This window comes from Neoarius graeffei, chromosome 21 (genome assembly GCF_027579695.1).
Source record: "Neoarius graeffei isolate fNeoGra1 chromosome 21, fNeoGra1.pri, whole genome shotgun sequence".
Classification (NCBI taxonomy): domain Eukaryota; kingdom Metazoa; phylum Chordata; class Actinopteri; order Siluriformes; family Ariidae; genus Neoarius; species Neoarius graeffei.
In genome coordinates, this window is record NC_083589.1 from 42,264,647 (window position 1) to 42,280,997 (window position 16,351).

The following is a 16,351-nucleotide window of genomic DNA, read 5'->3' on the forward strand; positions in this document are numbered from 1 at the left end:
GCTCACGCCAGACAGGAAACTATGATGATCATGAATTTAGTATTTGTTGGGCTGGGAATAGCAGTGCTTGAATTGATGTCTGAAAATGTGTCTTTCTTTTGTGTTCATCCGTTGTCCTCCTTCCAGAGCAGCGAGGTGAACAGAGCTCTCCCTGCAGCAGTATGGCCGAGCTGAGTCCCGGGGCAGTGGGAGCTGGTCGGGCAGAGCAGCACGCCACCATCAACAGCATGATGATGGAGCGCATGAGCACGGACATTAGAGCGCTCACCAAGCAGTACTACCGCATCAAGAGACGGCAGCAGCAGCAGGCCAACCTGCTCTACATTCACACAGGTAGCTAGTCACATTACACTGCAAGCAGGATCTGTGAGTAAGATATGATGATTCAGCTTTCCTTTTATGGATGGGCTCCAGTACTTTCAAGTGACAACGGTGTTTGAACATGTCTACAAAATAAATGAATTGGTCGCATGTTATATATATGTGTTTTTCATTGTGAAATGTCATCAAATACAATTCATGTCTGGATTTGAAAAGGAAAGCTTTACAAAATGCATTCACGTATGCAGTCTGTTGTTGTCTCGAGATCATTAGTCAGGTTATTATCACAGAAAAGCTTCTTTGAAAGTGAAGGCATCTAGGATACCTTCTTCCAACCCAAAATTATAACGAAACTGGTTTTGAAAACACACATGGATATGCAGTATCGCTAACAAACCTGAGCAAAATACAACGCAGTGCAAGTTAGCGAGCGCAAACCTTTTGTGTGCGTCAACTTCTTCACTGAAATGAACATTTTAGTCAGGACCTCTCCTTTATACCATGTATTTGAGTTTACTGCCCATCTTGTCGAGAGAAAGATGGACACGTTCACCAGCTCTTTTTCAGGATTATGTTTCATCACGTTTTTCTCAGGACTGCCAGTGGAAGCTGAACCTGTTGCTCCTCATCAGCTCAGTAAAGGGGCGAGCCTTGACACTGGTACTGACTACTTGGGCTTTTGTTTTGGGACTATTCTGTTAGAGAGCTGCTGTAGTAATTTACTAATCATCTTGGTGGTTTGGTATACAGTTCTTGGATTGAGGTTGCTGAAAGCTGGTTTAAAACAAAGGCTATCTGTTTCCTTAATGTGGGTGTTTTAGTGCTTTGTGGTGTGGCTCTTCCTTTTTCCATTTTCAGGTTCATCATCATGAATGAGAACTTGCTACAGCTTTATTTGGTGCACTTTAATTTCTATGAATCATGCCATTGCATCAAACCTTCTAATCATTTTATTTCAATGTGCTGTGTTGATTTGGTCAGTGGGACTACACTGAACTAGGGCAATAACTGTAATAATCAGTGTATATTTTGATTTGTTGTAGATAAATGTCCAGCCACTGACATCTTTGCCTCCCAAATCCACTCTTCACCTGTGGTCAATCATCTTCTCCTGGGAAAGAAGGCCATATCTGCTCCGCATCCTTGCAGAAATGGTTTGGCTCAGGGGCTCAGAGGCCCTACAGAGCCACTTCCCCGAGCCCAGTCCACCCCCACCCAGAATCACAGTCTTCAGTCCCCCTGGCATGCACATGTTTGTGCTCATCGCAGGAACCTGGCACAGGCCCGGGTCCAGCTGGGCTTTGATGACTCCATGGAGCTAGAGGATGACACCAGCCCTGAGCACAAAACAAAGAGAGAAGAGGGAGAGGAAAAGATGAAGGAAGAGGAAGATCAAGAGAAGAGCGAAGATAACCATGAAAGCCAGGAGAAAGTAGATGTGCCATTGCAGGAGCCAGTGCAAGGGATTATGGAAGAACAAGACTTTGAGCTCCAGCTTCAGGATGCTGTCTGCAGTGAGGAGATAAAGGAATTGGAACAGCAGCTATCCACCCTTGACCTGGATTCATCAGCACAAGCTCCTGCAGAGTTGAATGATCCAGAAACACCACCTCCACTTCCAGACCCAGAGCTGGGAAATAATCCACAGCCACAAGAGAAACCAAATGCGCAGCCATATGTCTCAGCAGTGGCATGCTCCACCCGCTCCAACTCTTCCAGCTCAGAGAGCACAGCTTGTTCTCTCAGGCAAAGCGCCTCTGTAGCTTCTACTCCAGAGATTCTTCCCAAACCACAGCAAGTTTTCTCCCCTTTCCCCTGCGTCAAAGTACCACGCAAATCCATGGCTGCCCGCAACCTGGGCCTCTACGGCCCCACCTCCAGAACTCCGAATGTGCACTTCCCACACATGAGCAAAACCATGACCCGAGTGGGTACTGCCGTTGCCGTGTCCACCAGACGGCGATGATTAGCAGCATCACTTATTCTTCACCTTGGCTCTGAATCTGAGCCAATCAAATATGCAGAAGGCTTGCTGTTTCAGTATATATTGAAGGTACAGTATAGCAGTATACAGCACAGAAGCCTCAGAGATATTGGACACAGCAGAGGTATAGATAGAAATGATGGAATTTCCTATCTAGTAAAGTTTATCTTGTGTGTGTGGAACTTTATTTATTTTTTTTTTTCATCTAAAATTTTGTACTTCACAAAAAAAAGAGCCAAACAGTTTATTCTTTTCTGGCATTCATCAGTGCTGGAGAATGTGAAGAAGCCTTTAAATATTTATGCTGCATGTCTGACCTTTTGGCTTTTGCCATCAATGTATTGGATATGACGATGTATTTTGTCACAAAGATGAATGATCTTCAAATAATAATATTTAAAAATAATTCAAATGGTCTGTGTATTGACTGATAATCACCCTACTGGATAGAAAACTTGAGAGATGTATCATACCCGTACCACTCTCTCCAAACATTTAGCTCTGTTTTCTAATCTTAATCTTTCCGACAAATTAAGTCTCAGAATTTATTGCATTTGCCTGCTGTTCTGTATCTTTTGCCTGTCACTTCATTAGTTGGTTTATGCTGTTGCTACAATTTTATTTTATTTTTTCATTTTACCAACTTTGAACAGAAATAACTGTCTTTTGCTCTTTGTTTCATTACTTTAAACATTTTGAACTGGACAGAGAAACTTAATATATTGGATATAACGAATGGAAATTAATGGCTCATGGAATATTTACTTTGATGTTTGAGTTCTTTCAGTGAACAAGATTACACACCTTTACATCAATAAAAAAAATTATACACACATCAGAGAAGACTTGAGTTTGTCTCTACCTGTTTGTTTTCCTGTTGTCAGAAAACAAAAATGGTGATGTGATGGTGCAGCAGGTGGTGCTACCTCCAGGGTCCCCGGTTTGATCCTGAGCCTAGGTTATGTCTGTATGCCTATTTAATAAGTTCTAAGCATGTTCATGTGGGCTTACTCTGGGTTCTTTGGTTTCCTCCCACATCCAAAAACCATGCCAGTAGATGGATTCACTACTTTAAAGTGTGAGGGAGGGAGGGGCTTTGATATGGACTGGCATCCTGTGTGCAAGAGCGCATGTTGCTTTGAGATGGATTGGCATCCCATCTGTGTGTTTTGTGTGTGTGATGGTGATGAGTTGCTTGGAGATGGCCTGGCAACCCATCCAGGGTGTAAATTAGATTAGATAAAACTTTATTGATCCCTTTGGGCGGGTTCCCTCAGGGAAATTAAGATTCCAGCAGCATCATTACAAATAAACAGAGAAAAGAAATATAGAAAACTTCTAGATAAATTAAAATTTAAGTATTTACATATATAAAAAGAATAAGATATGGGGGAGAAGGGGGGCCGGTGGCAGGAGAGATATTGCACATTATATTGCACATTGTCCGGTATTGCTTATTGTTAGGCTAGGCTACTGCTCCTTCCCATCCTCTGTCCTCCTGTTACCCCCCCCCCGAGAGGAGTTGTACAGTCTGATGGCGTGAGGGACAAAGGAGTTTGAAAGTCTGTTCGTCCTGCACTTGGGAAGGAGCATTCGGTCACTGAACAGGTGCCTCTGGTTGCTGATGACTGCGCAGAGGGTGACTGGCATCGTCCATGATGTTCAATAGTTTGTCCATAGACCTCTTCTCTGCCACCGTCACCAGAGAGTCCAGCTTCATGCCGACCACAGAGCCGCCCCGCCTGATCAGTTTGTCCAGCCTGGATGTGTCCTTCTTGGATGTGCTGCCCCCCCCAGCACACCACGGTGTAAAACAGGACCCTGGTGACCACAGACTGATGGAACATCCACAGGAGTTTCCTGCAGATGTTAAAGGACCGCAGCCTCCTAAGGAAGTATAGCCTGCTCTGTCCCTTCCTGTATAAGTGTTTGTTTGGTGTTGCAAGTCCAGTCCAGCTTGCTGTCCAGCCACAGCCCAAGGTACTTGTAGGAATCCACAGCCTCCACCTCGACTCCCTCGATCAGGACTGGTCGTGACCTTGGTCTGGACCTCCCAAAGTCAATGACCAGCTCCTTGGTCTTCGAGGTGTTGAGCTGCAGATGGTTCCTGTTGCACTACACAGCAAAGTCCCTCACCAGGCTCCTATACTCCTCCTCTCTGTCGTCACTGATACACCCAATGATACACCTGCCTCATGCTCCTTGTTCCAGGGATAGGCTATGGATCCACTTGAACAGGATAAAGTGGTTACTAATGCAGGGCTTGAAATTCATATATTTTTTTTCACCAGCCAGCCGGACTAGTAACCTTCCAAAGTAACTAGCCAAACATAAAATCAACTAGCCAAAATTTGTTCATGTATGAATTTTACTTCTGTCAAAAATAACACAAAAGAGAGTAGTTACCATTGTTCATGACTAATGTGCATTTATTTCAAGACCCGAGCATTCTGATACTGTTTCTTTTTTTTCACACTTTACAAATTGGCATTTGCTGTTCCACGACCTCCTCGCGATATCCAAAAAAATGCCGGATGACTGACCCCTTACTAGTTCTTTTAGGAACTAATTTGTCGCTGAAATTGCCAGAGCTTACACGGTAGCCTATGCAACACCAGCGATTGCACGAACTGAGTCAGCGCTGTAAACCGTATTGCCAGACACTGCTGACGTTTTCCAGCCCAAAATATGTTCAAAACCCGCCAAAAGGCACTTAAAACCGCCCAAAATGTAAAATGTACTTGATGCCTATCTTGTAAAGTAAAAATATGCAGCTAAAGACCAGTATACTATTTGTAAATCGAACAACAATGCAAACAACTTCTAAATGGCAGCATGAGCCCGTCAGTGCTGGAGGTGAAAAATCTGCTGTCTGGTACTCGGCTCCGTATGGTTGAATCAGATTATAACTTTGCAATCATCTGCTGTGTTCTGAATCCTACATGCACCAGTAGGTGACGCATACGCATAATATTCTGTAGGCTATGTTAGGCTACGATGCATATCTAACATCTGCATTGCTGAGGTTATTTATTTTTTATTTGTCTTTTATTTACCTTTAATAAATAAAACACCACAGTATGTGAGACTGCATGACTGAGTCTGAGGTGGTGGTCTGCAGTACAGGGGCTCCACAGGGTACAGTAGTGTCCCCCTTTCTCTTCACCCTTTATACATCAGATTTCAGATACAACACACATACTTGCCATCTCCAGAAATTCTCTGATGACACAGCCATTGTTGGCTGTGTAACAGAGGAGAATGATGGGGAATACAGGGAGGTCATTGCCAATTTTGTTGAATGGTGTGACAAGAACCATCTTCAGTTGAACACTGGGAAGACAAAGGAGATGGTGGTGGACTTTCGCCGGAAGGCGCCATCCCCTGTACCAGTGTGCATTCAGGGGGAGAACATTGAATTTGTGTTAGTCTATAAATACCTTGGCGTCCACCTGAATAACAAACTGGATTGGTCACACAACACTGATGCCCTGTATAAGAAGGGACAGAGTCGCCTCCACCTATTGAGGAGACTGAGGTCCTTTGGTGTGTGCAGGTCGCTACTAAAGACGTTCTACAATACAGCAGTGGCGTCAGTAGTGTTCTATGCCATTATCTGTTGGGGCAGTGGTAGCACAGAGAGGGACAGGAAAAGACTGAACAAGTTGGTCAAGACTGCAGGCTCTGTTCTTGGGGGCTCCCTGGACACAGTTGAGGTGGTTGGTGAGAGAAGGATGTTGGATAAGCTGGCATCCATTATGGCCAACTCCTCTCACCCCCTTTATCAGACAGTGACTGCACTCAGCAGTTCTTTTAGTAGTAGACTACTTCATCCAGCGTGTAAAAGGGAACGCTATCGTAGGTCTTTTATTCCATCTGCTATTAGATTGTACAACACTGCTGTTATGAAATACTGTACTGCTATATATTAGGCTTTTTATCAGGCTTTTTGTGATGGATGTGACTGTGTATGTATATCATATCTCTGGTTGTGTATATCATATTTATATTGGATATATCATAAGCCAGGATCTACTACATGCAGGGGGATGCATGTAGTAATCCAAAATGTGTAAATTATTGATTTATTAATCTATTTATTTATTGTTTTCATCCTTTACTACTTTTTTAGGTAGTAGTTCTACATATTTTTATTCTTATCTTTGTCTGATCTATTCTTTGGCTGCTGTGATAAGTGAATTTCCCCTTTGGGGATTAAATAAAGTTTTATCTTATCTTTTTATTTATCCTGTTTGTTTTATTAATTTTATAGGCCTAGTTATTCTGCTTAATTTATTTTTGTCTACATCCATGTATTTTCTTCATCTGTTATCCTGATTTTTGTGGATTTGTTAGATTGTACCTGTTTTATATACTTCAATTAAAAAAAAGAAGTTAGGCTACGATGCATGGCTGAATGTAACATGAGAAGAGAAAATGGAGAATGGATTGCGTCATTCTTATTTACTAGTTTGAGTTCAGTTTCTGCACTACATTACACACATTCATATTAGTCTTAGTTACATCGACATTTTTTTGTTTGAATAATAATGAGATTAATGTTTATTGTTAATGATTAATTTAGGCGGGTGGCACAGTGGTGTAGTGGTTAGTGCTGTCGCCTCACAGCAAGAAGGTCCGGGTTCGAGCCCTGTGGCCGGCGAGGGCCTTTCTGTGCGGAGTTTGCATGTTCTCCCCGTGTCCGCGTGGGTTTCCTCCGAGTGCTCCGGTTTCCCCCACAGTCCAAAGACATGCAGGTTAGGTTAACTGGTGACTCTAAATTGACCGTAGGTGTGAATGTGAGTGTGAATGGTTGTCTGTGTCTATGTGTCAGCCCTGTGATGACCTGGCGACTTGTCCAGGGTGTACCCCGCCTTTCGCCCGTAGTCAGCTGGGATAGGCTCCAGCTTGCCTGCGACCCTGTAGAACAGGATAAAGTGGCTAGAGATGATGAGATGAGATTAATTTAGGCCAATGCTCGATTTTGGTTGTTGAAAATACCTAAGGGGTACTGGGTAAACTAGGTCTCTGACTTGCCTCAGTTGACCAAAGATACACTATATTGCCAAAAGTATTTGCTCACCCATTCAAATTATCGGAATCAGGTGTTCCAATCACTTCCGTGGCCACAGGTGTATAAAATCAAGCACCTAGGCATGCAGACTGTTTTTGTAGTTTGGATCTGGCCCCTTCCTCTTCCAACATGACTGTGCACCAGTGCACAAAGCAAGGTCCATAAAGACATGGATGACAGAGTCTGGTGTGGATGAACTTGACTGGCCTGCACAGAGTCCTGATCTCAACCCGATAGAACACCTTTGGGATGAATTAGAGCGGAGACTGAGAGCCAGTCCTTCTCATCCAACATCAGTGTGTGACCTCACAAATGCGCTTCTGGAAGAACGGTCAAAAATTCCCATAAACACACTCCTAAACCTTGTGGACAGCCTTCCCAGAAGAGTTGAAGCTGTTCTAGCTGCAAAGGGTGGACCGACGTCATATTGAACCCTATGGATTAGGAATGGGATGTCACTTAAGCTCATATGTGAGTCAAGGCAGGTGAGCGAATACTTTTGGCAGTATAGTGTAGCTGTTTTTCCTGATTTCCTTCGCATATTCAAGAACATCATTTGGATGCAAACCGGAGCACCCGGAGGAAACCCATGCGGACACGGGGAGAACATGCAAACTCCGCACAGAAAGGCCCTCGCCGGCCACGGGGCTCGAACCCGGACCTTCTTGCTGTGAGGCGACAGCGCTAACCACTACACCACCATGCCGCGCTTCATATATATTTTTTATTTTCAACTAGCCAGCCGGGCTGCCTAGTGACAGGAATTACCCGCCAAATGACAAATTAAGTCGCCTCAGGCAACCGGACCACTGCGAATTTCGAGCCCTGTAATGGGTTACTATGAATGAATTAATGAGCAATAAAAATACCCAGTGTCACTATAGTGTTCCTGTTTAAGCAGGATAAGCACAACTTTATTCATCACACACTTGTGAAATTCCTCTCTGCATTTAACCCATCTGAAGCAGTGAACACACACATGCACAATGAGCACACACACATACCCAGGGCAGTGGGCAGCCATGCTAATAGCGCCCGGGGAGCAGTTGGGAGTTAGGTGCCTTGCTCAAGGGCACCTCAGACCAAGGCCGTCCCATATTAACCTAACCACATGTCTTTGGACTGTGGGGGAAACTGGAGCACCCGGAGGAAACCCACACAGACACCGAGAGAACATGCAAACTCCACACAGAAAGGCTCGAACCCAGAACCTTCTTGCTGTGAGGCAACCATGCTAACCACTTACACCACCGTGCCGCCTATGTTTGGGGAATAATCCATGATGAGTACTGCCTATATGATTCAATAATTTCCTGTGCCATTTAATTATAACAGTCACAGTCCATCTGTTTATGCACAATTAGATTTTCTTAACAAGGATTATGCAATCTGTTGTTCATGGCTATAGGCACACACTGCTCTCAGAGCAAATGTTTACTGTGGTCAGTACACCACTGGAGGGCGCTGCTCTTATATTAATAACATTTTTCTTCCAGTAACTCGTCTATTAAAACATGCCAAAGATTTCACATGAAACCAAACCCTTCCAGCTAAAGTGAAATTCAAAACCTGTAATGACAGTAACTCTGCTTGTCAAGACAAAACATGTAAATAAATGTTCCACTGTGTTGCAATGTTTTTATTTTTCAGAGGTTTGGCACTCTTTATTTTGCTATTTGACAAAACATGCATGGGTATAAATGAAAGGTAAAACAATATGGGGGAAAAGATACTGTCATTAATATACAACGAACAAAAAAGAAATTTGTTGTGTGTGTCTATGTGTCAGCCTTGTGATGACCTGGCAACTTGTCCAGGGTGTACCCCGCCTTTCGCCCGTAGTCAAGTCAAGTTTATTTGTATAGCGCTTTTAACAATAAACATTGTCGCAAAGCAGCTTTACAGAATTTGAACGACTTAAAACATGAGCTAATTTTATCCCTAATCTATCCCCAATGAGCAAGCCTGTGGCAACGGTGGCAAGGAAAAACTCCCTCAGACGACATGAGGAAGAAACCTCGAGAGGAACCAGACTCAAAAGGGAACCCATCCTCATTTGGGCAACAACAGACAGCCTGACTATAATATTAACAGTTTTAACATGAGGACAGTTTCGTTGATGTTATAACTCTTCATTGATGGAAACTTGAGTGCAAAACTGTTCATGATAACTGCAGTCCTAAAGTTAGCAAGACAACTGTAGTCCTCAGCCATAAAAGCATTACTGTAAGAGTCCAGAGCGTCCTCCAGGTATAACCTTCAACTGTCCTCATGGGGCCGTCCTTCACAGGAGCGGTGCGATAAAACTCCGACCAGACACAGGGCACCAGGATGGATCAAGCAGGTCCGAAGGGGAGGAGAGGCCAGCATCTCAATCCCAGGACCAACATGTAACTCAGAGGGACAGATTGGAGGGGAAGAGAGAGAGAAAGAAAACACATGTTGTTAGGTATGCCCTAAAAATGACAAGTATTAAATCTGTGTGGTAGGCTCGCAGAGACGAGTGTCTTGACATCAGGCATAACACAACAATGGCATGTTAATATGGTAAAAAATATATCAGTCAGCTGGGATAGGCTCCAACTTGCCTGCGACCCTGTAGAACAGGATAAAGCGGCTAGAGATAATGAGATGAGATGAGATATCTGATGGACAGAGAGCAGTGTGTTTGGGAATACAATATTTTAAGTCAAGTCATGCAATCATTTATATCACTTAAAAATGAAAGCTAAGAATGACTGTTTACATCTAAAATATATCATAATGATAGAAATTTCCTGCCATGTCTTTTCATACACCACTTAACCTTCCATATTAGTATCTCTCAGACTCAGTGACATGGCTACTGATTAAAGACAAATGTTTTTCTTAAAACGGTTAACGATGGATTGTTGGAGATCAGCACGTAGGCACAAGTGAAGCAGTCTTCGGGACAGTGGCTCAGCTGGATCATCTCTCTCAAAACCCGAAATAGGCCGCCAGTGTCATTTCTGCTGGATGGATGGATGTATATGCATCACTGTGTGCTTGTGAGAAAATGCTGGACACAGATTTCTCAAGAGATCGGGGGATGGTTTCTGTAGTAAACGACTGGGCAGATGATTCTTCTGGGACTGGCAGAGGGCCGAGCAGCTTCTATGTACTCCATAACTGATTACCCTGGAGACTAATTTATCTCTGATTGCAGAGGGCAAGACTGGATGTCACCTATCCAAGAACAGCATACAGAACCTTGTTTAGACATTTGTTTAGATATTTTTATTAAAGTTTCTATGGCATACTAGACTTCAACAGGACCCTCAGACATGGTTTCAAAAACAGAACTTGAAATGGGGAGGGCTAGATTTGGGACGTTAAGAACAATTTGACCTGGAAAAATCTTGGAAGTTATAGACTCATGGAAAATAACTTGGTTTACAATCACAGCAAAAGTACAAGCTCCTCTTTAACCCCTTTGACCCTCCATGAACCGCTGTTGAGTCTTGACTTTTCTTTACTTTCCTAACGACATGCCTTTCTTATTATTTCACATTTCATTACTTCATATACTTTAATACTGAGCAATGTGCTTTAAAATGGGCATCAGTAATACACAGTTAATAATATTTAAAAAAAGGAAACTCTTAGATCACTTCAACAGTGGCGTAAAAGGCAGAAGTCATACACTGTCATAAAATTTAATTTGTAGGAATGAATGTAAATTAGGGCGGCACGGTGGTGTAGTGGTTAGCACTGTTGCCTCACAGCAAGAAGGTCCTGGGTTCGAGCCCAGCGGCCAGCGAGGGCCTTTCTGTGTGGAGTTTGTATGTTCTCCCCGTGTCCGCGTGGGTTTCCTCCGGGTGCTCTGGTTTCCCCCACAGTCCAAAGACATGCAGGTTAGGCTAATCGGTGGCTCTAAATTGACCGTAGGTGTGAATGTGAGTGTGAATGGTTGTTTGTCTCTGTGTCAGCCCTGTGATGACCTGGCGACTTGTCCAGGGTGTACCCCGCCTCTCACCCATAGTCAGCTGGGATAGGCTCCAGCTTGCCTGCGACCCTGTAGGTCAGGATAAGCGGCTACAGATAATGGATGGATGAATGCAAATTAGCACAAAAGAGAAAGAACCATAGTCCATAGATGTTGTTGTGTGACCTGTGAAACATGATCCATATGATCATGTTCCATGAAAAGAGGCTCAGAAGGAATTCTAAACAGCCTCCAGAATCATACTGACCTCTGAACTGGACACACAACATGAAAATAAAATGAAGCATAAAATATCTGCCCCATGAATAGTGAAAAGTACCATGAATTAAAACAACAAAAAGCATATAGAGCACATTAACCCTGTGGTGAGGTTTCAGCTTCTCACACACTCATATAGCACAGCAGGCATTAAGCTGTACAGATGTGCAGTAATGCAAAAGTAATTCTTCCTTTCCTTCAGCTACTCGATCTTTTCTCACATTCTTAAGCTCAGGTCAGCCATGTTGTGGAGAGGAGAGGACATGCTTCTGCTCTCTCAAATTAATTAGGTTGCATTCATCACTGCAATTGTTGTTAAAAGTACCCACGAAATTGGTGGAAATTATTTCTGCCATGGTCAAACAACAGTGGTACTGCACAATGTATAGACGCACACACACACAAAATTGCCCACATTCTTCCATCCTGTCTCATCCCAGCACAACCCTGGCATAAGCTCACACACACTAATCTATGCGTACATGACAATCATCTATGTATACCACAGGCGCAGATAGAGGGTGGGACGGGTGGGATTCGTCCCACCCAGATTTAAATTCACCTCGTTCGGTCCTCCCCACTTATAGGGAGGAAAAAACGTCTATGCTGTCTTTCTTTGCATAAGGCAAACCTCATGGAAAAATCAAAAGACTAATTACCATTCGGTTTATTGAGGTGCACAGCAGTACATACATAGTTGCAACAACTCACATAAAACAAAACAAAGACTGATATTCGGTTGGTTGAGCTGCGCAGACTGCACAGGTTGCGAGCTCGAGCTTGGTTGCTATGGTTACGCACAACAAGTTTGACAGGCATATCGGGGACAGCTCCTAGTTCAGGACCCCAACACGGCATGATGAAGGGTGCCAAACTGAAAAGGCAGAAAACGATTGCATTGTTTTTTCAAAAAACAACGACTGTAAGTAAACTGTGCCTTACTTTATCATATCACCTTGCAATTTTTTGATAGTCTGTTCAAAGTAATGTCATAGTGAAAGTAAAATCGTACGGAGTAGAGATGCCTTTCTGGTAGCCTCCTTCTTTCGGTGGTAGCCTGTAGATACAGTGCTCAGAAGGCAGTTTTAATGTTTAATCTGGCGTTCCCTGCCATAATTTCAGCGAGCATATTGTTTCATAAGGAAGCTTTGCGAAGAGTTGTTGACTGACTGCCGCTCACGCAACACACAGGCATAGTTAGAAAGTCAGGATGCACTGGTTTACTCTTTACACACACACATGTAGCCCAGCCTCTCGCTATGTTTAACAGTTGGAACTCAGCGGTTTTAAAACTAGTTTTGCAGTTTTGCAATTTCTGTGCGTGATGATAATGTGTAAACTTTGGATTTCCATAGGCTATGTTAAAATGTTATCATTATCCTGGCCTGCAGGTAGTTCCTGGTGATGGCAGTGAGGGAGGTGAAATAAGTGATCCACAGGAGGGTAGTAGTAGTGCACTAGGCCTGCAACTGACATCCTGTCGTGTCAGTGGTAAATAGCACATGAGAGCACCAGACATCACAGGTGTGCTCTATTCCTACTCTTTATTTATTAGTAGGCCTAAGCTAACGGTTGCAGGGATGAAGGAGTGATGTTTTTTTGTCTTAGCTGAGTAATGTCGCCGCCCTGAGGGCATCAGAGTATATTCCTCGCACAACACATGTTGGGGGTGGGGGTGGTTTGCTGGCAGCTTTGTCCCCCCCAGTTCAAAAAACGTATCTGCGCCCCTGATGTATACAAGGCAATATTAAATGTCATCTGCATTTCTACTTGGATTGCACAATAAGAAAGTAAAGTTGCATGAGCTGTGATGACTGTGTGTGTGTTTGAATATGCATGTGCATGTGGTTCTATGTAGGTGTGGGAAGAGAGGAAATGTCAAATTAGTAGTGTTAGCATGCCTGACTGTTCAGAGTTCAAAGGTCCCCCTGAGGATAGCGGGGCTTGTACACTTACCCTTCATGTAGGAGGAAGGACAATAACTGGACTGTAGTCTAGTAGATTCTTTTTCATTCTTTATTATTCTCTGCTAAGTGTTTTAACACAGTACTGTCATGAATTACATGTATTACTCCAGTGAGTTATGGCAAGAGATGAAATTAGTTAAGCTCCTCATTATGTTTAAGAATCATTTTAGAATATTTGTTCTACAGTATATACAAGCATCATTCAATCATTTGGAATTCAATCATTTGTTTAATTTTGCATGGCTAATAATTCAGTTAATATCTTTTTTGTGCCTAATGGTTTAATTTGATTCCATACATAGAAAATATGAAAATTTCTATAAATTCAACAAACATAGGCAATATTAGTGTTTGTTTCACAAAAAATAAAGTGGTATGAAAAGGTAAAAATGCCTACCCTGCACCTAACTCTCTAATGTTGACATTCAAATAATCTCAAACAAATTGAATCAAGCACATTGTTCCAAATTATTGTGATATACCGTATAACAGGATATATTCCATCCATCCATCCATCCATCCATCCATCCATTCATCCATTATCTGTAACCGCTTATCTTGTGCAGGGTCATGGGCAAGCTGGAGCCTATCCCAGCTGACTGTGGGCAAGAGGCAGGATACACCCTGGACAAGTCGCCAGGTCATCGCAGGGATATATTCTATCCATCCATCCATCATCTGTAGCCGCTTATCCTATGTCGGCTCGCAGGAAAACTGGAGCCTGTCCCAGCCGACTATGGATGAGAGGCGGGGTACACCCTGGACAAGTCGCCAGGTCATTGCAGGGATATATTCTAATTTTAGTTAAAAATCCTTTTAATCTTTTAAAATCTTTTTCTTTTTACTTTTAAATCTTTTACATTTAAGTGGCAATGACATTTAGCATAAATATAATTTTGACAAAAACATTGATATTATAAACAGTAGGCCTGAACAAAGTTCTGACAAGTTTGTTTTAAAGACTAGGATCCTACTTACAGTGCCTTGCCAAAAGTATTCATCCCCCTTGAGTAGGAGGCTGCTCCTCCTACTCAAGCGAGTAGGACGCTTCTTTGCTTTGCTCCTGCTTTCTTGATCTTTATTTCTATACTTTACTTTCTCATTGAATTTTCACTTTTTTTCTCTCTCATTTTATTTTTCATCTTTATAAGTTTTTAATTTAATTTTAATTTAATTTCCACTTTTTTTTCCTTCATCTTTATAAGTTAGTTTTTAATACAAAATGCCAAGAAGCAAAAAATTCTGCAGAAAATGCATGGAACTAGAACAAAGGATTTCTATTCTGGAATCAAAGATTAATGCTCTGCCAAAGACGGATGAATTAAAAGTGATATCTCAGGAAAGGAGTACAGAAACAGTGGCTGAGAATGCAGAGATTGCACTCCGACAGACCGAGGACATTGTGGATGAATTCACCAATCAAGCTGGCCAAAATGTGAGTACAGAAAACTGGCAAAAAATGGGTGGTAAGCCCAAAAATAAAAACAGAAGAGTGATTACTTCAACACCAGCTCGTTCTACAAATTACAATAGGATCTACAATCCTATGGAAAATCCACAGCCCGTAAGGATTCAGAACAAATTTGAATGCCTCAGGGATGTGGAAGAGGATTTTTCAAGTAGACAAACACATCGTAAAAAGAGATCGCACCAAGTTCGAAGAGCTGTGAGAAGAGGCAAAAATCAGCTCGTAACACCACCTGATCCCACAACCCTTGTTCTTGGTGATTCCACTGTAAGACAATTAAAAGGTTATGGGATGATTATTTGTTGTCTCCCAAATGCATCCATCTCTGACACCAAAGACAGCATTTTGAAGCTCATGTCCGAGCATAAAACTATTAAACGTATTGTTGTGCATGTGGGAGCAAATGATGTTTTCAGAGAACAGTTGTTTGTCCAAGAGGATTTCAGAAAACTTTTTTTCTGAGCTCTATAAGACTGGAATTCAATCTTTTATCAGTGGCCCACTCCCAGCGAGAGGAAGTTTTGCTTTTTCTCGACTCTTCAGTCTTAACACCTGGCTTGGAAAAACTTGTTCTTCATTTGGTATGAACTTCATAGACAATTTTAACCTTTTCTGGAATCGCAGAGAATTTTACAAGCCAAATAGCACTGAACTCAGCTGGATTGGAGCTAAAGTCTTAGCAGACCATTACAAACTTGCAATCTTTTCTCAGCCAGCACCGAGGAAAACAGTTGATAAGATGTCGCAGACTGACATAGTTACAAAGCCTAAACAATCATCTTTGCAAGTCGTCATCAAGGACACACAAACATCTGACTTGCTAGACTCCCAACATTCAAGGACAGACGATTCCACTTCTCCTCGGATGGATTTCCCAAATAGCATGAAAAAATTGCTCCCAATGGCTACACTCTCTTTTTCCAGCCCAAATCTGTCGCAACAAGCAGCGTACCCAGTTCGCCCAGGACTTTCAGCTGGCTACAAATCTTTTTCACCTTCCAAAAGATACATGTCATCTCCAATCCTTTCACCCTCAAACCAAATGGAACATTTAGAAAGTCTTGTTTGATGTACTCTGGGTCCCTGCAAATGGGTGTAGTGTTGAAAATGTGCCTATGCCATCCAGCTCTATTCCTGTGTTGATAAGAAACAGAACACGTGGAGCACATCTAACCCTGGGGGTGAACCAATCTAATCTCCTTCCTGTTTTAAAACAACATCAGAGTGCAAAAGCAGATTCTAGACTTTCTGTAAAGCTAGCTCTTCTGAATGTTAGATCACTTTTAAACAAGTCATTTTTAATTAATGATCT

At 42.6% G+C, this 16,351-nt stretch overlaps 1 protein-coding gene across 4 annotated transcripts in view; it reads left to right on the forward strand.

Moving 5' to 3' along the window:
* Positions 1-3,050, forward strand: part of tbc1d30 (TBC1 domain family, member 30) — a 41,629-nt gene extending 38,579 nt beyond the window's left edge. For 2 of the 4 annotated variants that reach the window (XM_060903148.1, XM_060903150.1), the window contains 3 exons: positions 127-333; positions 916-981; positions 1,365-3,050. In XM_060903148.1, the coding sequence (XP_060759131.1) occupies positions 127-333; positions 916-981; positions 1,365-2,287 (1,196 nt within the window). In that variant the 3' untranslated portion in view covers positions 2,288-3,050. The remainder of the gene's footprint in view (positions 1-126; positions 334-915; positions 982-1,364) is intronic. The other 2 variants (XM_060903149.1, XM_060903151.1) reach the window with 1 other exon arrangement.
* Positions 3,051-16,351: the final 13,301 nt, after the last annotated feature.